At 38.4% G+C, this 23,077-nt stretch overlaps 2 protein-coding genes across 4 annotated transcripts; one reads left to right on the forward strand and one right to left on the reverse strand.

Moving 5' to 3' along the window:
* Nucleotides 1–454: 454 nt before the first annotated feature.
* Nucleotides 455–2,989, reverse strand: EXOSC3 (exosome component 3). The gene is made up of 4 exons (XM_068398883.1): nt 2,732–2,989; nt 2,490–2,639; nt 2,230–2,381; nt 455–748 (listed from the first exon to the last, which is right to left on the reverse strand). Exons 1-4 carry the CDS (start codon nt 2,987–2,989, stop codon nt 547–549), a joined length of 762 nt encoding a protein of 253 aa, XP_068254984.1. The 3' UTR covers nt 455–546.
* Nucleotides 2,990–4,555: 1,566 nt separating this feature from the next.
* Nucleotides 4,556–11,028, forward strand: DYDC1 (DPY30 domain containing 1). Of its 3 annotated transcripts, none has more exons than XM_068399782.1 (6): nt 4,556–4,640; nt 5,851–6,017; nt 6,112–6,234; nt 7,615–7,695; nt 8,639–8,731; nt 10,317–11,028. In XM_068399782.1, the coding sequence occupies exons 2-6, from the start codon at nt 5,871–5,873 to the stop codon at nt 10,368–10,370; spliced, it is 498 nt and encodes a 165-aa protein (XP_068255883.1). In that variant the 5' UTR covers nt 4,556–4,640; nt 5,851–5,870; the 3' UTR covers nt 10,371–11,028. The 3 variants fall into 3 exon arrangements, with proteins under 3 accessions (XP_068255883.1, XP_068255882.1, XP_068255884.1); XM_068399781.1 differs by having other exon boundaries at nt 4,564–4,630; XM_068399783.1 differs by having other exon boundaries at nt 4,605–4,640; nt 5,865–6,017.
* Nucleotides 11,029–23,077: the final 12,049 nt, after the last annotated feature.

A 23,077-nucleotide genomic window follows, 5' to 3' on the forward strand; every position in this document is an offset into this window, starting at 1 on the left:
ATCATTTGCCTTAACCACCCTATGATTATTCTGTGCTACACCCTGTAATTATTTTCTGCCATTCTCCACCTACGCTTCTACTCCCAAATTTTGTAAAATGTTAAATAATCACTTCTTGTCACTGTATAAACAGAGCACCTGACCAGAATGAATGACCTGCAGGATACTTTCTGCTACCCCAAGTAAACATGTATTGTTTGAAGTTTTAGTATTAATAACGACTAAAAAAGCAAATATATGCTGTTTACAAATTGACCAGTTTCCTTACAGAAGGCTTAAGTAGTTACACCTCAAAACTCACAGCTAATAAAAGCTTTTAAAGACTGTCTCCACATCACTCAGAAAATTCATGACCATAAACAGGGTTTCATAATCACAAAAGTGAGTAAAAACAAACTTCCTAAACAAGCTAAATGGACAAAGAAGGGAACTGAAAAACAACAAAAGTCTAGTATTTAATTTTAAAAAAGACTTTTAATATAAATCTGAATACAAAAATAACCAAAACACCCTACAGTCATCTCAAATCCTCAAGATCTTCTCTTATCAATTCCCTGACAATTTGGCAAGCGCTTGTTTTCTCTGTTCTGCAGTCATATACTCACAGGCTTCCAAAATATTTACTATAATTAAAGTCTGTTGAACTGTTTTCGCTTTTATCCATATTCTTCCATTCATTCCCAGCACCAGCTCAAACGGGTACAATTGTGACAACTCCTGAATTATTTCACATTTGGGAGCCAATAGTCTGTAAACAAGATTAAAAAAAGTCAGAGGAAGAAGTGCTCACATTTGATAGACACCGCTTTATTATCAATCAATAACTAAACCGCAGTACTGGTGTTAGGAGAGCTATTAAAGCAACACGAAAAGGTAAGATGATCAAGTTGCATAGGCATCCAAAATAGCAATACAGTATCAGATTTTTAATTCTCCAATATAAAATATATGCACCTAAAAAAATTAACAGCAGTCATGAATTTGGTTGTTTCTAATTAGATTCATAAGTAACACTTGACAAATTTAAAGTGAATTGATACTTTTATAACAATTCTATGATTTCATAAATTCTAAAACTACACTATTTGACAAAGTGACATTTTTAAAGTGCTGCTATTTATAAATTTGACACCAGAGTTAAAGATTTGTCTTTCAAAACACAACTTCCCTTCTCCTTCAGGAAACAACATTAACAGCAGTAAACAGAATATTTTGTTTTTATTAGGCAACAACATACTGAAAAATAAAAGCGTCAAGAATATCGCAACACATAGGATTAAATCAAGCTTCAACAGGCTTTCTCAAAGAAGAAACAAACATATCAGGATTTAGCAGTTTACTTGTAATACACATTTCTTTACTTGCATACAGACAAAATTCGGAAGACAAACAGAATGGCTGCAAAAACGTTTGCATCAGTTCACAGTGACTTCTGATGGGACATTAAACCAGACAAATCATTACTTTAAAAACCACAGGTATGAAACAGCTGCCCTGCATCTCCAGATTGTTTTTCCAAAGAAAAACAAAAAAACAAACAAAAAAATCCCATCCAAAAGCAACAACAAAGCTTGACTACCATTTATCCATATAATCTGGTATTCTTTGATAGTCACAAAACCCTTTTATTTACATCAGTGTAACTAGCTCTAAAGTTCACTATACATTTAATAGCTTATAAAACAGTTCCTGGATTAGCATGTCAGTTTTAAATGGAAGTCCCACAAATTTTTTCTCTGTATCCTTATTTCACGGCAATGTATTTTTCTTTGAAAGTCAGAAAACAATGTGTGTTGATGTGGAAAAAACCCTTTAATAATCTGTCAGCTGAATTTACATCTCCTCACTACCCCATTAAGCAGAAAAAGGACAGTAAGCATTTCCAATTTTTAAACTCCAAGGCACTAGGTACATATCTGAAACCCCAACTTCAATGTTTGATTTCCCCAGGACAACAGTTTTATTTTCCACACTGCCTTGGCAACCATATCACTTTTTCTAACCAGGTCATACAACACCATATAGAAAAGCATCTAAATCTCTTAAAGGGGAAAATAAATGCTCCTTCTAGGTCAGTATCCATACTCTATTCAGTAAAACTGGTATAAATGCACTAAAACAACTACACACTCCAATTACCAAATTGTCCACACTCAGAGAAAATCTTTCTGTGAATCCTACCCACCATATTACATATTAGAGTCATTACTTACTTTTCTTAGTACTTACTTTCTTATTAGACCTAAGGAAACTTTAAAGAGGAAGCCATCTTGTCCAATTATTCCCATTCCACTTGATCTTCCATTGCCGTCTATACAGACCATCTCTGGTTCCATGTCTTTATTTGCTACAAGGAATCGACCATAAATAAGATCTCCCACCTAAAAAAGCAGTGTCAAAAAGCAAAGATAGTAAAGAAGATCATACTGCACATTTGTAAGAAATAGTCAGTTGATAAAGATCCTACCACCAACAAACAAGAGCATTACCTGCACATTTGGTCTGTTCCTCTTCGTGGTGCCTTCAAAGGCCAAGTAGGACAGAGACGCCTGCTCGCTCCCGCCGACGTCCAGCTTAAACACGTCTCCCGCCTTGGCCGTCACTATTCCTATTACGTAGTCGCCCTTGACCGGAACATACTGCGAACGGGGTTGGCGGACAAACAGGTGAGGCGAGCGCAGCCAAGCCGGCGGCTTCCCTCGGCCCGCACCCGATCCGTCCGCGCCCTTACCCGCTTCTGCTGCGAGTCCACCCAGTAGGCGCCGCCCGCCGCCGCGCCGCCCGCCTGGCGGTGCCGCAGCAGGCCGCACTTGGTCACCAGCAGCCCGGCCGCGCACCGCCGCAGGCCCGGCCCGCAGAGCAGCCGGCCCCCCGCGCCGGCGCCCAGCCGCAGCCGCTCCTCGTCGGTGCGGGCGGGGAGGAGCAGCACGTCCCCGGGCAGCACCACTTGCCCCACACAGGCCTCGGCCTCGGCGCGCCCCGCCGCCATGGCTGCGCACGCGCAGAAGCGCCGCCGGGCGCCGCGCATGCGCGGTGGCGCCGAGGCGGGCGGCCGTGCTGAGGGCGCAGCGGCTGTCCCGCGGCGGCGGGGCACCTCTACCGGCCTGTTCCCGAGGGCAGCCGCCGCCCCGGCGTGGGCTTCCCCGCGGGTAAAGGCGGCTGCGCCTTTGCCGCCCTGTGGAACGTGTTCGCGGAGCGCCAGCGACATCCTCTGGCCAGAGCAGTAATACCTGCTGCCGGCCTGCCGTTCCCACCGAGTACGTGTTACACGAGAAACACTGAAGCCGGTTTCTTACCTGTCAAAAGCCACTTATCAGCGGTGTGCTTCGTTACTCCGATGCGGTCCTCCATCCTGGAAAGAATTGCTTCTGCAACCTTTCATTTCTGTTAGGGAAAGACCAAGATAATGTTAGTGCAATTGAGCTTTAGAATTAATCAGACACTGAATTATTTCAGCTGCAATTATTTGCAGGGGTTTTTAATACCCTATTAAAAGTTGCCAGTAAAACAAACAGCTGGCCAAATCGGAGGTGAATGTCAGCCAAGAAGTTTGTCAACGAAAAGATCCGTCTGCTTTGATGCTGAAAGCCTCGCCTCAAGCACACGGCATCACCGCTTTATTTCAAAAGGTACCCTATACCTAGCTACAAAATCCTCACTCAGTGTTAGCTCAGGTTCCTTAAGCTAAAATTCCAAGAACATTTTCTTTCTTAAATTGCTTTCCAGTCTTTATCTGCATGTGTACACGTACACACACACAGAATGATTTAGTCTGTAAATTGCCAGTTTACTGCATCAGGACTGACTGAAGATGGGAACGGCTAAGGGAGCTGGGGTTGTTTAGCCTGGAGAAGAGGAGGCTCAGAGGTGACCTTATTGCAGTCTACAACTACCTGAAGGGAGGCTGTAGCAGAGTGGGAGTCAGCCTCTTCTCCCAGGCAACTGGGACAAGAAGATACAGCCTCAAGCTTCGCCAGGGGAGGTTCAGGTTGGACATTAGGAAGCATTTCTTCTCAGAAAGGGTCATTAGACATTGGAATGGGCTGCCCAGGGAGGTGGTGGAGTCACCATCTCTGGATGTGTTTAAGAAAAGACTGGACATGGCACTTAGTGCCATGGTCTGGTTGACAGGGTGTGTCAGGGCAATAGTTGGACTCTATGATCCCAGAGGTCTCTTCCAACCTCATTGATTCTGTGATTTTGTTTTTCGGTTTCATGGAACCCTCTTCTGTTAGGAGAGGAAACGCTTCACGGAGAGACGGCGTTAAACACATTTAACATGGGTTTGTCCCTAGGAAGACCCGTTTGGGCTGCCGGCAGTGGCTCACCCCCGCTCCGGTGGCGGATGCGGCTGCCGGGCGCTGCCCCGGGCCTCGCCTCCCCACCGGCCGGCCGCTGGCACCGCCCACCCGGCACCGCCCCGCCGTGCCCTTCCTCCAATCGCGTGCCGCCGGCCGGGCACGCAGAGGCCGCGGTGCGCTCGCGAGCGGTGTTGCTCAGCAACCCAGCGCGGTCTGGGTCGGCGCGCGCCTCGCCTCAGCCTCCCTTCGCGGCGCGCCGTTGTGGCCGCCGCGGCGCTGGAGCGGGCGGAGGGGCGCCCGGCAGGCGCTGGGCCGGAGGCAGGCGGCCGGTAGGAGCGGGTGGGTGAGAGGGGTAGGGGTGCCGTCCCGGGGCTGCGCTCGGGGCTCCGGGAGCTGGTGCCAGGGAGCAGCAGGAGCGGGGCTGCTCTCTGAGGGAAGGCGAGCTGGGGGAGCCGAGGGCGGCCGCAGCCCAGGCCGGGTAATTACCTCAGCGGCAGCGCTCAGCCCCGCGGCGCCAGAGGCAGGATGGTGACAGCACCGGCTCCTAGTGACAGTCCACGGAGCACCGGGCGGGCCGGGTAACGCGCCAGGTCCATGCAGGAAATCCGAACAGCACCACAGGAGCGGGGCTAAGGAGCAGGCCCGCCCAGCGTGTAGCTCAGGGGAGGGGGAAAGGCCCCAGCCTGGGTTTAAATGGAGCCCGGGGGAGAGGGCGTGGGTGGAGGCTCCAGGTGAAAACGGTCAGGACAATTAAGGCCCACAGGTGCCCTCAGAGCCCTGACAGCTCGCTCCGGACCCGCTGCCCCAGGGGCCGGCGGGAACGCGGAGAGGTTTTACATCCGTGACATTTCACACGGGGCAGTGTGACATGCCCCGCCTGCCCACCGCCGGTGCGCAGGGGGACCTGCTGCTCTACGGGCGCCGTTCCGGGCCGGGGATCCGCTGCCTCCCACGGGCCGGGGCTGCGGGAGACGGATTCAGTCCCGTCGACAGCAAACGAAGGGTGTTTCAGCACTGCAGAAATCGAGTTTCAGATGTGTTACGTGTTTACTGGCCCAGTAAAACCTTGTGTGTGCACAGAGATTTATTCCTTTCATAACTGTATAGAGTGATTGCTTCAGGCCCTGATCTTGCATACGTACCCTAAAGATAGCTTTGTTAGTTCAAACTGAAATCTATCCTTAATCATTCACAGAACGACTTTGCTGTTCTTCTGATATCTGTATAGAAGTTTTCTATGTCCTGTCGTGGTTTTGAGGTTTTTTCCTATTGTGCTGACCTGGATTTACTAGCATATTTCCCAGCAGTTTCTGAATCATATGTGCCTAAACAGTGAAGGGGGTTTTGAGCTTTTTCTCTGCAGTGCTTGATATGACTGATCTATCACTGGAGCTTTTAAGAACTAAACCAATATTATATTTAAATAACTTTCTTCTATTAATTGCCAGGTTAATAAAAAGAGTAATGTCATATTCAGTATATGGTGCCTGAGGCAATAATTCTTAAAAACCCTAATTTAATTCTGACATTGATGGCTAATGTCTGTCAGTTTGTTGTTAGCAGATGTGAATGGAGTCCCAGTATTTGAAGAGATGCCTGGGAAGTTGCTTGAAAGAGGGACTGGCGGCGGTTGTAGAGCATCGGCCAGCAGATCCAATAGAGTATCTGGCTCATTGGATCTACAATTACAGAAGAATCTTAGATGAAGAAAAAAAGGTGGATCCATCTTGGGCAAAAAAATTCATGACAATATAATTGATGCCCTTTAATATCTATTTTTTTAATTGATTCTGTGTTACTTCTGAAATAGAGAATGTTGGAGAGGATTGAGCTGGAACAAGAACGGGAGGCAGCCCTGGCAGAACTCGAAATGTTAAGAAAAATGAAGGAAGAAGAGCTAATGATCCAGCGGAAACTTGAAGAACAACATCAGGTTAATAATACTTAATAATAGATAATTATAAATAGTATGTGATGCTGTGACATCTTCTGTTGCTCTGTATGCTTCTAATTTCTGTATAATGATTTTGATAGAAGGTAGCATAAACCAAGTATTTTAATCTCACTTTTCTAAATAATAACTGAAATTATTAGTCAGCACATGAGAAGGAAAACTTACCTGATACGCGGTAAAATGTTATAAAAAAATGAAGGAGCCTAAGGTAAAAAGCAACCAGCTTAAGACTTACATGAGAAGTAACTTAAAACAAGTAGACTATCTTCTGTAGTTAATTATGAACAAGAGCTGGTGCAAATAAAGCTAGAAATTGTAAAAATTTTTGTCAGGCCTGCTGGGAGGCCTGGGAGTAATAACTGGTCATTGTCTCAAGCTACTTTCATGTATTATTAGTAAGGCAAAAAAAGGTGATAAGAATGTATACAGAATTATAGAGTCCTGAAAATGGTTGGGAATCAGTGAATGAAGATTGTCTGTCTAAGCAGTATGTATAGCCTGATCCAGTGAGGTGCCTTTTTCTTTCCTTAGCTACCTGAGCATTTTGTTGGCATAAAACACTTTGAATCCTATACTATGTGGACTTGAAATAGGAGAAATAAAGATAACATTTGTGTTTCTAGCTATCCTTTATAAAGGAGTCACATGAATTTGACCACACGCGTAACAACTACTGTTGCTATGGTAATGTTGACGTTGTCTGACTGGATTTTTTTACGTGTCTGACTTTCATGATGTTAAAATCAAAAGTTTAATTTTAAATTAGTAGTAACTGCTCACAAAATGCAAACAGTATTCTCTAGGCCCTAGTGTTGTTGAATGTGAATGCTTAGATTGTTCAGTTTCTGAAGTTTTGATGCAATGGGACTTAGGCTCACAAATAGTAAACACTTTGTATTAGATATTTCCAATTGGATATTTTAATGGTTTATGATGAAGATGATTAATGTTAATGTCATTGCTTACCAGTCTTTTCTGTAGATTTGATTCTATGTGGATTCATCTGTTTGTGCTAGATACCACGGGAAGTATCAAAGAGCTTAATCCAAAGTATAGGAGATAATGAATATAGACTGTTAAGATCACAAGGAATGAGACAGTATTTTAAGTGTGTACACTAACTTCAGTTGTCTATTTCTTGTTCCTCTTGGTAGTAAAGCCTTTCTATTCATGCAAGTCTAAAACCTATGAAAATGTTGAGTTAGATGATACTGAAACATAACATTGCAGTTATGTTTTATGCTTCCTTTTTTATTCTATTTAAGATTTCAATCATTAAATACATTGTAAGCAATGGGGTAGGGAAGATGAATGTAGGTTTTTTTCCTTCTAATTTGTCCTTTCTTAAACTGCCGGCAGGGTCAGTTGGAACAAGAACGTGAGAAGTTGGAACTGCAGAATGAAGAAGATGAAATGCTGTTGCAGCAGAAAGATCAAGAGGTTTAAGCCAAAGCTTAGTCAGTGGTTTAAAGATACTGTTGATCTGCTGTCTTTTCCAGATGCAGGCGTTAAATACAAAACACAAGGCAGAAGCCCATGGGTGTTGAACTAACACATAATTTTTTTAAAAATTGTGAAAATGGGGGAAGAATGTCTAATGCCTTGCTTCCAGTCTGGGTTTTATAGTTGAATTTTGGTCTGTTCTATTAGGTTTATTTCATTTATATTCAGAACAGAGCATAATTTATTGCAAAATTTAGTGTAAGGTCAGCTTAGTTGATGCTCTTACATTCCTCGATGGTATTTATGAGAAAGTGTTATAACTTAAGCATGTCTAATTTACGTGTCTAGGCAATAATATTTTACTGTGTGTCAGCTCAAAGTCCATTTGCTGTACCTGGAAAAGGAGCTGTGGTTTGGAATTGGGATGCCTCGTGATTCTGAAATCCTCCCAGTGCACAAGAATATACTAACAGAAGAATGCGTATACAGATATCCATGTAAATGTATGGTCTTTTAATGCTACTTCAGTAAGAACATACACTCATAATTGGCATTTTTTTCTCAATTAAGCTTTTAAATATGAATATCTCTTAAATTTATGTGGAGCACGTCATATTTTAGATATAGGTACGTTTTTAGAGCACTCTTAAAATACTGACAGAGCATAATTGTAGAAAGATGACAGTATGACAGTGACAGGCAAAACGAATATGCAGAAATTTAAACCAAAATTCCTGTTATTTAAAAAAAATTGATAAAAATAGTCTTAAGAAGCATACAAAGACCATATTCCCATACTAACACATTTGTATAGCACACATCTAAAGTATTGTCTTTATATTAATACATAATGTCATTTTCACACATCTGAAATACTCTCTAAAGATAATTGTTCTGACATGGAATACTTTTAACTGAAAACTGGTTTTCATTACCATAGGAAAATGAAAAGACGATAGCTGAACTTACAGATAGACCTGGAGTGCCTAATTTGACCAGAGTTGAGGAGCTAGATGAAAATGGACAGTTTGAGGTAAGTGTTTAGAAAGAACAGGGAGATTATAAATAATTGATTCTTACAGATTTGCTTTTCTGTGCTGACATATCAAAGGTTAAAACTGTTGCAGTTAAGACTCTGCTCGTTCTCTCCTGTGGTTTTAAGGGATGGTATTTTGGCCACAACCTCCAAACTGCCCATAGACTGTTCTCTGGTACAAGTTAAGCCATTCTGAAAGACTGTGTGGTGTTGGCTGACTAAATCCTCAAGATTTAAAACGCCCTTTTCTATTCAGATGTGTTAGAAATGAAAGTATGAATATTCTCAGAGAGGAGGCAGCCTGCCTTTGCCATGTGAACAGATAGTCATATACATACAACATGTACTAAATCACAAAAGATGACTCGTTTTTGAGTGATTGAAGTTATTTGTATTTCTCTGGTTGGTGTGAAATGTATTTTTTGTGCAGCAGAATGCACTCCTGTGCAGAGATATCTGAGCAAACTTTTAACATAAAAGACCAGATACTAAGGACACACAGTGCTTACTAAGGCTAGGACCTGCTGAGAATCAGGTTATCCTGATCAGCTTTTTTTTTTTTTTTTTATTCCTTTTATACTTGACAGTCCAGGGAAATGAGAGGCCATGAATTAGCCTTCATTTATTATAAGGCATGGCAGTACATTTAACAGATACTGCCAACTCCTGCAAAATCACTCAGCTTTCTGAGTATTCACTGGTCATAAAGATATTGATACCTGTCTGACTTTTTCCAGTTAGAGTATTCCAAGTGGTATGACTTCAAATTTTTATATACTAGTTTTAGTGCATCATTATCAGAACCCTTTTTCCTTTATTAGTCTTAATAATTTGCTCACTTAATTTCTGGTATCAGTAGTGTAATGCTAGCTCAGAATTTATATAGTGATATTAATATGCTTTATGCTTAAAGTTACTTTAATAACAGCCTGTTTTATAAGTGTTCTCTAAATATATTTATGGACATACTTATGTTATTCTTAGGGTCAGATTATCACAGTTTTTTTTTTTCACTAAGGTAAATCAGATGAGTTCTCAGGGTCTCATATAGCCCCAATTTTTATAGTTTTCTGATAATTACATGTTAAAAAGTATTTTTGAGGCTTCAGGTATATTTTATGTGTTCTTAAGTAAGTGAATTGCAAAACCAGAAGTGAAAATGAGTAGTAAACTTACCTGCTTCTACTTATATGTGCCATCTTCCAAGTTTTCATGCCAAAAGTCATTTGAAGTTGGATTACATTGGCATTTGGTGATGTTATTTCAGGCTTTACAGTACTATGTTCGTGGAATTAAACTACAAATTAAGAACAGATCAGTAAAATTAAAATATATAGACTTGTACTGTTGAAACTGTTCTGTTCTCAGAATCATAATACTTCATCCAGACTCGCTGGATTTTATAAAAAAAGTCTGGTGATAAACTTCATCGTATTTCACTGAATGGAAGAATACATAATTATATTGTTGGATACTGACTTGTCTGTCATGTGGGTTTTTTCTTTTTCTTTTTTCCTCTTTTTTTCTTTTTACAAAGTTCAGTTAATGCTGGCAACTGATAGAATTTCTTTTTTATTTTTAGAGTAGAACAGATCTCATGGCAGAGTCAGAACAAGAAAGTTCCCAACTGATCTGAAAGCAGTAAATACATTTTCTACTCATTACTTGCTGATCCTGAAGTGTAATGTCTTAATTTATGTATTTTATATATAGAACTGATTTATGTAACTATTGTTTCAGTGTCTTTGCTTTTTGGGTGTTTGTATACAAAGTCTGTTAATTCTGGCATGTGATGCTTCCTTTTTTTGTTCTTAAACCATTGTAACTAGCACACCTGACTCAGAGGAAGAAAACTGCAATTAAAATGGAAGCAGTAAATACATTTTCTACTTATTGCCCAATACTCCTTGAAGTGTAACAGTGTAATAATTATATATATAATTAATGTGTCAAGATTATTTTGGAGTAAAGGCTACAATATGATAATTTGAATCAATATGGAAAGAATAAAAGATTATTGAAAAAGGATTTTACAAGAATTTGAATGGTTTCTGATAGAAAGAGGGAATGCTTTATAGATTAGAAGATGGAGAGAGAGTTCTGCACATCAGACTAGATGCAAAAATCAAATCAGAAGATTTTTCCAATTTACCTGGAAGAGATAAATTGAACTCTATGTGACTCAGTAGGCAGATGTACTAAAAGATCTTGTCTGTCTTAGAAATCATGAGGTGCTTTTTGTAACACTGGATGTTTGCTCTAGGCTTTATAATAGGCTTTATAATAACCTGATATTATGTGAGCTGCAAGTGTCTGCATATCAATTTTGATTAGTCAAGTCTTAAAATAATCTTTCCTGCATTTGTCTTGAATTTGCAAATCAATAAAATACATCTGCATTTTCTTTACTAAATATCACAATTAGTTCTCAAAGCTTCACTTCTAAAAAATTTGAAAAATATTTAGCTTGATCCATATTTATCTATAAAACTAAGTTTTATAATCCTTAAAAATTGCATTAATTTTTATAAGAACAAATTTCTGTAGTTACTGATATCTTGGTACAGGTTGTCAAGAATGTTCCATGTCTGTTCATTATACATGGAAAAGACACCAGCATTAAGAAATCCTACTCTTCTTGGCTAAAATGTGCCCTTGCATCTCAGTATCTTCCAATAATACAGGTTAGTTGGACAATTAACATTAAGTCATTGCCAGGATCATATAATGAAAATACTCTTCATTACAAATTCAGAGCATTCACTGCATTCTTCAGTTTGTGGATGAAAGAGATTTTTCTGATAATTTCACTTTAATTTGTTTATATTATAGCTAGCTTTAAGGGTTTTGCTATCTGGTAAACTGTTAAAAATGTCTTTATACCCAGTAGTCAAAGGTCAATCATGTAATAAATATTTTTCTGCTCTAAATAACTTGTTCTGTTCATGTAGCTCATACTAGGCATAATCCTATCAATTTTTATAAAGGTAAGCACTATTCATTTCTAGTATAGTAATATATTATTTTTCCCTTAAAAAAGTACTATTAAAAAAATCCTGTTGCCCTCTTTATTGCCATATTGCTTTTTGGATGATGTTAATTGGCATGTCTTAGATTAACATCTTCAAAATCAAAAGAGAAAAACGTCACTTTCTGGGTATAAATAATTAGAAATGTTTGTGTAACTTTTTTAGTAATGAAAAATGGAACTACTTTTGTGACTAGGTGGTCAGGCTTTGCTGTCTACATTTATTCTGCATTGGTGTAAGTTTGCAATTTCTATGACAGTCAAGAACCTTTTCTGTGGAAAAAATATGCCCTTATGGTTGGTCTTCCAGTAAACTGTTTTTGTCACAGTTTTTGATTATATTTATTAGTAACAGTTAAAATAGTATCATTTTAAGGCCGCATTTTAAGATACTACAGTTCTAATTATACCTAGTAACACTGTATGCACAGCAGCTTCTTATGCTAATCTCCAAGGGATGGAGTAACTGGAAAAGTAGATGGAGTTTCTCTTTTGAGCCAGCATGTATAACTGAATCTTGTTATTTAGATTTAAATTTTCAAAAATTGATAAGTAACTTGTGTCCATTTGCATTTTGTGTCCAATCATGTTGACTATGACATTTTCAGCCTTCATACAGCCTTCATATTTAATTAGGAAATATGTTCAAGTTATAAGAAAGTATTTTAAAACATGCTAGTAAAGAATTGTAATTCGACTTCCAACATGTGGCTTTCATTTTCTTTCTTTTCATAACATTTGTATCCTTCTTTGGTTTTGTTACATGTGTGTCCACTAGAGTGCATCCTAAATAAACACACTGGTGCCTCTGTCAGTTACAACCCATGAAAACTACAACTTCTGTTTGTCATGCTGTTTCACCTTATTTTTAACTGTGAGTTTTTCTTTGTGATCCTGCAGTTCATATTCCCCATTCTCTTTCTAGATAGGAATTGAATTTTTGAATGGAAACTTTTATCAGAAAACTGCTTAGCAAAGGTAAAAATAAAATGATAGATTGCAATTTACCTATTTCTTTGCTGTTATATTATGTACGGAAGATGTAAGTTGTTCAAATGTTATTTATAGAAATTCCCATTTTTTCAGGATTTGATGTGCATAGACCTAGTGCATTGTATGGCTTTATAGGAATTCTTATGTTGGACATGGGACTAGAGGGTAAACTGTTCTTGGCTCAGTGCTTTCTTAAGGTGCAAAGCAGCCTGTAGGGAACTTGGAAATGTAGTTCAAAAAAAAGATGACTTCTGCTTAGGTGTCTAAGCCTGAAGGGAAATTAAGGCAAATTAAAATCATCTTTGCCTTCTCCTTCTGAACTTTAATCTGCTTTGGAGTATAGCAAGCTAGAGCTTGGAACAGGAGGAGAACAGAGGAGAAGATACTACTTTGTTTTTACTGCATGTGATGTGATTCCAGAAGTGTTAAACCGATTTAACCTCTGCATAAAATCTAAAGTTGTATATTGAAAAAAAGTAAATATGCAATTATTTAATTTAACTTAAGCTAGAACTTTCATTCCCTTTGAATATATTTTTGTGGAATGAAGAAGATGGAATTCAGAGGCAGATGATGGAAAGTGTTGCTGAAAATAAGATGCTAAATACTGACAGAAGATTTATGAAATTGTCATTTTTCCTTTCTTCAGAATAGGATCAGACTTATTTAGGCAGCTGTCAGATCCCATGCACAGATCCTCCAAAGAACGTGCTGATAGTAACGTGCCCATTCACAGCTGTTCTCATTCCAGCAATACTGAAGCATAAGGATGAAAACAGATACGAAGCCCAGAATAGGACAAAATGAATCAGATTAACTATCAGTCTGCTCACAAGGGTGGAAACTCAGCTCTGCAATGTGAGTGAGCAGCTTTGCTCGTAGAAGGAGATACACGTGTTGCAGCAAGCACATTTTAATGTTGTCTTTTGACAGAATAGGCTTTATTAAGTCTGCACTCCATTTTCTTATGATGGATGATTTTCCTTCATAGTCTAAAGGAACTAACTTGTCTTTTTTGTAAGCAAAAGCTTTATACAGTAATTTGCTAATGGTAGTGAGAATCGGATGAATTAGTCTGGATTAAAAGTAAAACTGAATTCCTCTGAACTTTGCTAATACAGTTTACTCATATTTGAAGTCAGCTATTAATTGCTTTACTTCTGTGAAGTTTTTCCTGTACTTAGGTTAGATAAAGAACAGTGTTGTCTATTGACTACAGCTAGAAAAGAGAGTCTAATCCTATTATTTTTTGATAAGGACTGATCTACTTTTTAATATCTTACCAGTACACTTTGATTTTTTTTTTTACTTTTGTTTTTTTTCTGGCATTTCCATTATAAACCCTCATACAGTTTTTGTGCTTTATACTTGTGTATTTGTTTCAATTCCTATGATGGAAGAGGTTATTCTATTATAAACATTTATATAGGTATTATTGAGCTAGTAGTAGTGGAAGAAAGGCAAGGTAGAGGAACACGTCATTTAATTGAGATGTCACAGTGTAGCAAACCTTTTTAACAGGCAGGAAACTGATTCAGAGAATTTGAGAGCTCTCAGATGTACAGCCAACTTAAGTGCTGTAGGTCTTCCCTGTTAACTGTCACCTCATATAATCATTATCATAAACTAAAATCAGTGTTTAACTTCAATCAGAAGTCAGAATTGTTGTTGTTTATACTACATTTTATTTGAAATAGGTTGCCTAGAAGATGCTACATCATGAGAAATTACGTTTACTAGGGCCTGTGTGAAGACGCTCAGTGCTTCCATTTTATCTTTAGCTGTGCACCCAAAATCAATGGCAATTCTGAAGAACATTGAGACGACCATTTCCTTAGACTATATGGACATGAGTTAATTGAGGGAGAAGTAAAAAACTAAGTGATTAAGTTAAACCATTTTATTGTTAATACCAAGCATGTTTGTATTATCACCTGAAAGTAAATCCACAGGCAAATGGTCGAGTAATGTAATAAGTAGAGAAGGCTGCCCTTTGCTGCTTCTTGGTTAATCTTATTTGAGTTGTTATTTATTACAAAGGCTGTCCTGATGTCTCTACTGACACAGAAATACATACTTCACTAAAAATCAAAGCTCTTCCCCGTCATTTTGCATCTGGCATAATATAAAATTTCGGTGTACTTTAAATGACGATGTGAAGCTTGGGTTTGATTTAGAAAAAAACATTAATATTTAGGAATATCATACCAAAGTTATCTGAATAATCTTACCCTCTCTAAGGAGTATTTAGAAGGTTTAGGAATCTTTTAACAAACTCTCCAAGGAGATTTTGCCACTTTCTGCATGTAGTCATTCATGGATCTCAAAAGAAGTTGCTATTATAAAGGATTTTTTTTTTCCATAATCTTGGAAAAGTAAGTAATCTTGGAAAAATATGTGGTTTTAGTTTGATGCAAGAACCCATTGGTGTTTGAGTTCAGCAAATTGTATTCTGGGCAAAAGAAATTGTTTTACTCAGTGGTTCCTCTATAATTTAGACGTAGTCTAGCAGATTCCAGATAAAGAAATTAGCTTTTTTCTGGGGGAGAGAAAGAAGTATGTCTGAACTTGATCAGTATCTTGGTTAGTCTGTTTTTCTTACTGAACTGAATCATATTTTTACCTCCATAATGGAGCTGATTGTTGTTGTTTTGTTTAAAAAAAAAATTTGAAGCAAAACATTTTTTGGTGCACTGAGGAAGTTGTCTTTCAAGGATCTCAATTTTGTTCTTATTGAAGTTGCTGAAAAAGTTGTGGTTGAAATCAAGAGAGGATTGAGCTCTCTACTAACATGAGCATGAGTTCTACTTTTGAGAAGCCGTCTCCTATTTATTAAACTTTTAATATACTTAATATTAAAACATGAGAGAATTGACTCAAACTACACGTAGGGAAAGATAACTGCAGAAGAAGATAGAGATTAATTGTTGCAGTGAGGGTGGGAGAGAGGAAACATTCAGATAATAAACAATTCCCATTGCAGCAAAGGGGCACTGCAGCTCCCCTTTGCTCAGTTTCAAGTCACATTCCTGGGAGTGTGTTGGGCTTCTCCAATCATTCTGCTTCATTTCTACTCCACCTCCTGAATGTATTTTCTTCCAGAAGTGACTGGCTACATGCAGACACACCTGTATTTGGTTCATTATTATCTTAAGCAATTGCGGTTTTGCCACTGATGTGTTTAGTAGATAAGTTTAAAAAATGCTATTTATTTAGCTGATAATTGTAACCCTGGAAACAGGCAGGATCTGTTGTTTGTTTCATTGTAAACCTAGCTGCACTGAAAAGTTACCCTTAGGCACTGACAGCTGAAAATTTCTAGGGCTGGGACTGCTGTGAAGTTCTGAGGCAGCTGTTCCTCAACATTTTTTTAGTGGGCATATGTATCTATCTAAGTGGAGCCTTTAGAAAAAGTGCACCACTATTTTGTTTCTTGCTCGAGCTTGAGTTAAGTGTTGTATTTGATTGTATTTTAAAATTAGTCAGGTTTCTCGGCGAGAACTATGATCAGTCGTCGCTCTGAAACACTATGATCTTATCTCAATAGATCATGTTTTTATAGACACAAATCTTTTAATATCTTTAGGATGAATGTTTTCACCACTGCTCAGATATAAGCCACAGTTAACTCAAAAACATATTCCCCTTAGCCTTCTTATGTGACTTTTCTAGTTTTTTTTTTAAACTATCACTTGAAAACTCAGCATAGTTACATGATGTATGGATCTGTCTTAGAATTTGCCCAAGCTTTGCTTGGCAAAAAAATCAGGAGAATTCAGCCAGACCTATATATTTCTATATACTTGACCTGACTCTTGACATGGAGTAGAGTACTGTAAAGGCATGTTTCCTTTTTTTTGTTGCACTTTCTTTGAATGTTTCTCCAGCAGCTACACCTGTCTCAATATTCTGTGACTACAGTAAAGTTGCCACTTGTACATCTGGTAAGCTCATGCAGCTGGGAGCGATACACCAACATTCTTTTTCACACTTCTTTAAATCAAAGGACCATCTAACCTTTAAAAAAAGATCCATTGACTCTTCTGTACTTTGCTTTGTTTGGTAGGATAAGTAAATTCCTAGTATTAAGTAAAATTAAATTGTATTGTTTCAATGTTGTAACAATGTAAAAATGAAACCTTCAGCTTTGAATAGGTTCAAATACGTGTGAATTCAAAATCTGGAAATGAATATTGTATTCTAGTTTTTTGTCCATGTAGAGAATATTTTAATTTCTAAGGAGATCAGGTCTGTGCTTACTGAACTTACTGGCAGGACTCCTCCCACTTCAGTCCTGGCAAAACATTCATGCCAGCTGCGTGGGAATGTCTGAATGTGTCTTAAAAATAATTACACATTGCAATCACTTTGCTGACCTTGCTTCTAAAGAGTTACAGAATTTCAGTCACATATTTTATGGTACTGCAGAGGTGGAAAGGTAACAAAATAGAACTCATCACTGAAAACCTCCAAATGCCTTGTTCTCTGACTCTTGCTGTTGGGATGCTAAGCCATTGGTAGCAACTGGGAAGTGGTTAATGATAAACTGCAATGTAGACTTACAGTTAGTTTTCTCATTAGCCAAGATTTCTAAAGATGCAGAAAAGAGGATGTCTTAGAGGAGTTGGTTTATGATGGGTGCCAATTTCAATACTAATTTTCAAAAGCAGAAAATGTGTTCTTCTTTCACTTCACTGTCTATACCTTCTAACATGTACAGGTCAAATGATTTTTCTTCTAAGAGCTGATAGGAATAGTTGATAGGTTTTGGTTATGGCAGGTCTGCTCTGTTCTCTATTTTCTGGTTGACTTAGCTAACTGTTGAGAGGCCAAAGGCAACACTGGTGTTTAATTATAGGTAACATGGATTGTTGACTTAAGAAAGGAGCAGTAGCAGGAACCTTGTAAGCCATCAACCTCAGAAACAGGAAACAGACCTCTGCCTAGGAAACAGAATCAATGATTTGTATGAATTTAGGAAATTAAGACACTCCTTAAATCCATTAGTGGGAGAAGCTGGAAGAGGGGAAAAATGAAAAGAACCCAGGGATAAGAAAATATTGGAGCGGAAGAAGTGAGAGATATGCCCTAAGAGCAGCTCTTGCATGTATTTAGTTATGAGCTACTACCTGTGGGTACCCTGTGTACCCGTGTAGGGTAGGGCTTAGGATGGTAAAGCGAATAGTTGGTAGTTCTGTCCTTCTCTTTCCCTGCCTAATAGAGCTGCAGGCTTCAGTTTCCCTTTGCAGGACTAAAACTTGGTCTGTTTCTTTGAGAAGATCTAGTGCTGCTGGTCCATTTCCTGGAGTACTCTGATTTTTGTGATGAGCATAACTTGAATACTCTGCATTGCAGAAATGAAAAAATTACCAATCTTAATCCTTAAGAACCAATTTTTGAATTTTATAGTCTTAATTCACATTGCAAACACTGACACCAGATCATATTCAAGAGGGTTTTTTTTGTTAGTTTTAGTCCTTTTTGCATGTTTCAGTACAACAGATAAGATGTGACATTCTTAGTCCTGACATTTTCGTGTTGCTAAGGGTCAAGACGAGATCATTACACCTCATGAGCCCCACTTTAGTTCTTAGCTAGACCTAGTACCATTTGGCAGAAGGGCAAAAATTTGCCCTCACAGAAAAGACAAACTTGTTACACGTCTATTTCTAGCAGAAGCGCCTGCGTTGGTTTAGCATTCTTTGGTTGTTCTTCTGTTTCAGGGCAAAGGACTTGGAAAAAAATGAGTATCATTATGAAACTGTGAGATTACGACTATGTCTATTGGTGAGATTGAAATTTTCCATTCCATATTCTATCTATGAATGGGAATCTGTAGAAATGTTTGTGTGCTCTGGTTACTGTATGCATTTTTGTCTAGTACCATTCATGTACTTGTGTTGGTTGATACTACATACCCTTCATCCATTATATAAGAATATTTTTGGCTGTGGTTTTTTTCAGATTTGTTTATGAGAAACTGCTAAATAACTAATTGCAGTGAAATCTTTCAGACATAGATGAAAGATAATGATGTTTGCTGTTTGCTAATATATTTGCCCAGGTGAAGTATGTGAAATTGCTACTTTAATGGCACCCTTCCCTGGCTGAACCAACTGTGGTAACAAGGTCAGGTTGGGGGATTTCTGAAAGATGTTACCAATGAGATTATTTATTTAGCAGTTTCCTGCAGACCTCTGAGCACCAGTATTGTATTTGAGCTCTGTAGCAATGATGGTGGGAGCATTTCTGAAAAGGCTGTGTATAACCCATGGATAGGAATCATGATTAAAAATGTTGCTGGATGTATGGGGTATCTTTTTCTCCAGATAGCCATACAAGCCTAATTCTGGAGCTCACAGCATTGTGCAGTCACTTTCAGTCATGCAAAATGAATGTTAAATTCTGCTAGCATTAATTACTAGATTAGTACTGAGTGTGTAAGTAGATGTGCTTGCCTGTATCAAGCAGTTCACATATGTAAATATTTTCATTGCAAGCATAAAAGAGGTACATCTGCAAATATTGGCTATTGTTTCACATACACTATGTGTATAGGGTAGACTTATATGAAGGTTTTTGATCACTAAATGTTTCAGAAAAGTAATTACAGTCCTATACCACATGAAAGAAAAGTCTCTTCTGGCGTTATATATCTAGACAAAGTCAAAAGTGTCTGAATTTAACCTAATGTTCCTGGTCAGGAAGCCAGAATTTACGAATTCCACAACTGTTCTTGCAGATAGGTTGCTGAAAGCTGACTTCATGTACTAGAGTCAATATTTGTTTCAAAGTCCAAAGACCACCTGTACTGTAAACAGCTATGAAACACTGCGGCAAAAACTCTTGGGTAATGGCTGTTTAAATGCATCAGTCTGTCTCCTAAGGTACTGAGGAAATCCTAATGGCTTACATATATACACTAATAATGTCACAAGACATGTGAAAGCAGATCATGCATATCCCAGGCCGCTGGAAGACAGCTGAAGTTCCCTAGCCAAATTGTTTTTGAGATATAGATCTATGGCTGTAATGGGACAGGTGATGAGACCTGTCATAAACAGCAAGGAGTCCTAAGTATTCCCCCCAAAAGGAACTGTGGCTGTGTGTGTATGTGATGTGTGGTCACACCCCATGTAACTGAAATTAAGGGTTGTGCTTTGTTACATGTCAGATGACAATTTTTCCCTAGCCAAACAACTGACCGTAGCAACTGGAAAAAACATCCAGGGAAAATACATAGATGGCTTTCTCTATGGTTAAAGGGAGACAATTTCTAATTGAAGACTTTTCCATTCCTGTCCAAGGCATAACTTTAACAATGAACGGGTTAATTTATTAAATTTAGCATAATAGCTTATGAGCAAAATGCTAAATCTGTAAGTTATACACTGTTAAGTTTGCAAACTGAAAAAACTTTTTGCTGCGTGAGGCGAAGATGGAATAGGGCTCCATTCTTTCTCATCTGCCCCCTCATCATTTATGGAGGACCCACAGAGCTTGTCATTCTGTTGTAATAGGGTTCCACGTAAGGACGTAACACAAACAAATGCTTGTACATTGCTCTGTAGAGCTTATAACTTAAACATGAAAAACTGCCAAAGACTAAAGGGAGAACTAATTATATACCAGTATGGTTTAATGCTGTTTAAATGAAGCAATAAAAAACAATCAGTGTAAGGGAAACCTTAAACTTTAATGAATCTTGCTATTTTTCCACCATTTCTGGTACAACAATGCTAATTTATGAAGACTGATTAGAAAACAGAGACTTTTTTATTTATCATTATTATGCAGGAAACTGAGCTGTCTGTCTATGAGGTGTTAAAAATGCCTGTATTTGTAAACAGGTGTTTAGTTTACAGAGCCTTGAGGAGTGATCTCGGGGTTGAGACATAAACAGCTAGGACTTTTATTAAGTGAATAAAGAGAAAATTAAGCTGTATTCAATTCCGCCTAGTGTCCCAGTTCTGAGGAAATAATGCTCCCTGAGAAATTGGTACCAAGACTACAGCTGACTTTAATGAAAGCAGAATTTAGCCCCCAAAGTAGCTTTTATTATTTCTTAAGAAGCAACTCAAAGTTGCTACTTCACATATAAGGCCCTAGCACATCTTACTTAATGACATGGCCATAAGCAACCTGTTCAAGTTGGTCCTGCTTTGAGCAGAGGGTTGGACTAGAGACTGTCCAGCATCAAACATTATATGATTCAATGATGCGTCAGAATAGAGAATTTGAGGTCAAATAGATGCAAAGAGGACAAGCACATGGGAGAGGAGCAAAATTAATTATTTTCTTTGATGTTAGTAATGGAAGAACCTGGAAAGACTTCTTAGGGGGAGTGGAAGGGAAAGCATATGGGAGACACAGCAGAGGATCTGTCTGAAGCTGAAGTGACTGTGGAGTAAGTTACATAGAACGCACACTAAGACATTGCTGTGAGTGGAATTGGTATTCACTCAAACAGTTACAAGAACACTCAAGAATGAAAGAGCTGAATTGCTTATGGTAGTGTACAGAGGTTGCAGGAGCTCCCATACTCCAGAGAAGGAGAAAAGTGATACAAAATAACAAATGCTGGGTAATAAACACCCATCTCAGAATACGTACTACCTCCTTTCCTTCTACAATCACAATCTGGTTTTTCTTCCCCACAGTATTTGTTTTGTCCTGAATGTTTATGGGCCAGTGAAACTCTACATCTGCACATCTGAGAGGCCTTGAGCCACTCTCATTTTCAGGTAATAATAGAGATGAGAGTTCCGAAGCAAGTGGGAGTTCTGTGTTGAATTCCTGATGTTCAAGCTCTGTTGCTCTGACAAGGCTTGTCATTAAAAGAAATAAACCCAGCTAAACAAATCTTCCCTATGTTAACTTTAAAAACAAATCAAAACATCCACCTCCCCCAAATCAAAATGTACAGGCTAAATCAAGTCTTTTCACTAACAAACCAAAAAGCCCTCAAAGACATCCCTGTAAGGTTTTCATAATTTAGTGCTTATTTCCAATAGGAAAAAAGATGAACTGCAGTAAATTCTTGAAAACATACTATTTGTATTATATGAACTACTCCTAGTAAACAGCACAAATAAAACTAGTATTAAAGTTGTTTTTGTAAACAGCTGGAAAACTGCTTTATTTCCACAGGCATAAATTAGGAGTAAATTCCTTGCATGATTTTGTAAAGTGAGAATAAAACAGCAAGATTGAGAGACTTAAACTGTTAGACTGTTAAACTGTTACCTTTAGTAAAATAATATCTTATGTGATGATAAAGCTAAGAGAACAAACCAGAAGTGTTGAGGAAAACACTTTCCTATGTGCTATTTGTATGCATGAAGCATTTCTGTTTATTATTTAAGTTAAGCATGAGTTTGGGTTTTTTAATGATAATGGAATTGTAGTTTTAAGTTACTGTGAAGCATGTGCTCTCTACAAATCAAGTCATTGTCCTTTGCATTTGAAAGTTGTGGTGAGAGAGACAAATTACATAGCTCAAGCATGGTTTTCCCATGACTGATTCTAGTCCTGTAGAAGTTCTTCAGAGTTCTTGATATGATTTCCTCCTCACTCAAAAGAAGTCACCTAAAAGTTACCACGGTGGTGAAACAGTATGAGTGAATGAGTCTAAACCTGTACTACTTCCAGTGAAAACATGACTCTTCTGCAGCTGAAGTGAGGATGACCAGGTCTTAAGGATACCTACTTTCTTCCTCCCCCTTCTGCTATGATAGTTAGAAGTCTTTTGTCTGTAAGCTATTCGCTCAAACTTGTTTTCTTATTTCTACTGATATCATCTATGTAGGCTCTGTTCTCAGTAGTTTATAATAGAAGTGGGACAGCAGTAGAGACAGGTAGGGAGATGGAAAGGAGTAAGTAAAAGGAAGAAAAAAGAACAAAGGGATTTCCAAAATCCCTTTGGTGCTTTAACCAAAAGGATATAAGCAAGACAAAATGAGGGAAGGGGAGTAAAGGAGAAAAGCAGATAAGGGTAGGAAAGGAGAAGGTGAGCAAGTAAAACAGTCTGATGAGAATATGTCATGAGAAGCCTAGGGTCAAGACAATTTATCAGTCATATCTGTCTAGAGAATCAGCAGCATCAATAGCAATCATTCATAAAATTCTTTTCTCAGTTAAATCTTGTTCATTATTTTCAGGGCTTTCTCAAGGCTGCAGTAAAACCATGCCTTCTGACAGCTGTTAAACGTTACATGAACTAGAAGGGGGGTTGTTTTGCGGAACTGCTATGAGTACAAGTAGCAAAACTATGGGATGGTGCTAAATATAAAGACTTTTACAGTTAATAGAAAGAGTCACAT

The sequence above is a fragment of the Nyctibius grandis genome, chromosome 4 (genome assembly GCF_013368605.1).
Source record: "Nyctibius grandis isolate bNycGra1 chromosome 4, bNycGra1.pri, whole genome shotgun sequence".
Lineage (NCBI taxonomy): Eukaryota > Metazoa > Chordata > Aves > Nyctibiiformes > Nyctibiidae > Nyctibius > Nyctibius grandis.

Excerpts from the sequence above, each read along its gene's own strand:
- EXOSC3 (XM_068398883.1), bottom strand. The coding sequence starts at position 2,989 with ATGGCGGCGGGGCGCGCCGAGGCCGAGGCCTGTGTGGGGCAAGTGGTG. Across the intron at positions 2,640-2,731 it reads TGGACTCGCAGCAGAAGCGG|TATGTTCCGGTCAAGGGCGA; the intron begins GTAAGGGCGCGG and ends CCCCGTTCGCAG. Across the intron at positions 2,382-2,489 it reads GGAACAGACCAAATGTGCAG|GTGGGAGATCTTATTTATGG; the intron begins GTAATGCTCTTG and ends CTGCTTTTTTAG.
- DYDC1 (XM_068399782.1), top strand. The coding sequence starts at position 5,871 with ATGGAGTCCCAGTATTTGAAGAGATGCCTGGGAAGTTGCTTGAAAGAG. Across the intron at positions 6,235-7,614 it reads AACTTGAAGAACAACATCAG|GGTCAGTTGGAACAAGAACG; the intron begins GTTAATAATACT and ends AACTGCCGGCAG. Across the intron at positions 7,696-8,638 it reads TGCAGCAGAAAGATCAAGAG|GAAAATGAAAAGACGATAGC; the intron begins GTTTAAGCCAAA and ends TCATTACCATAG.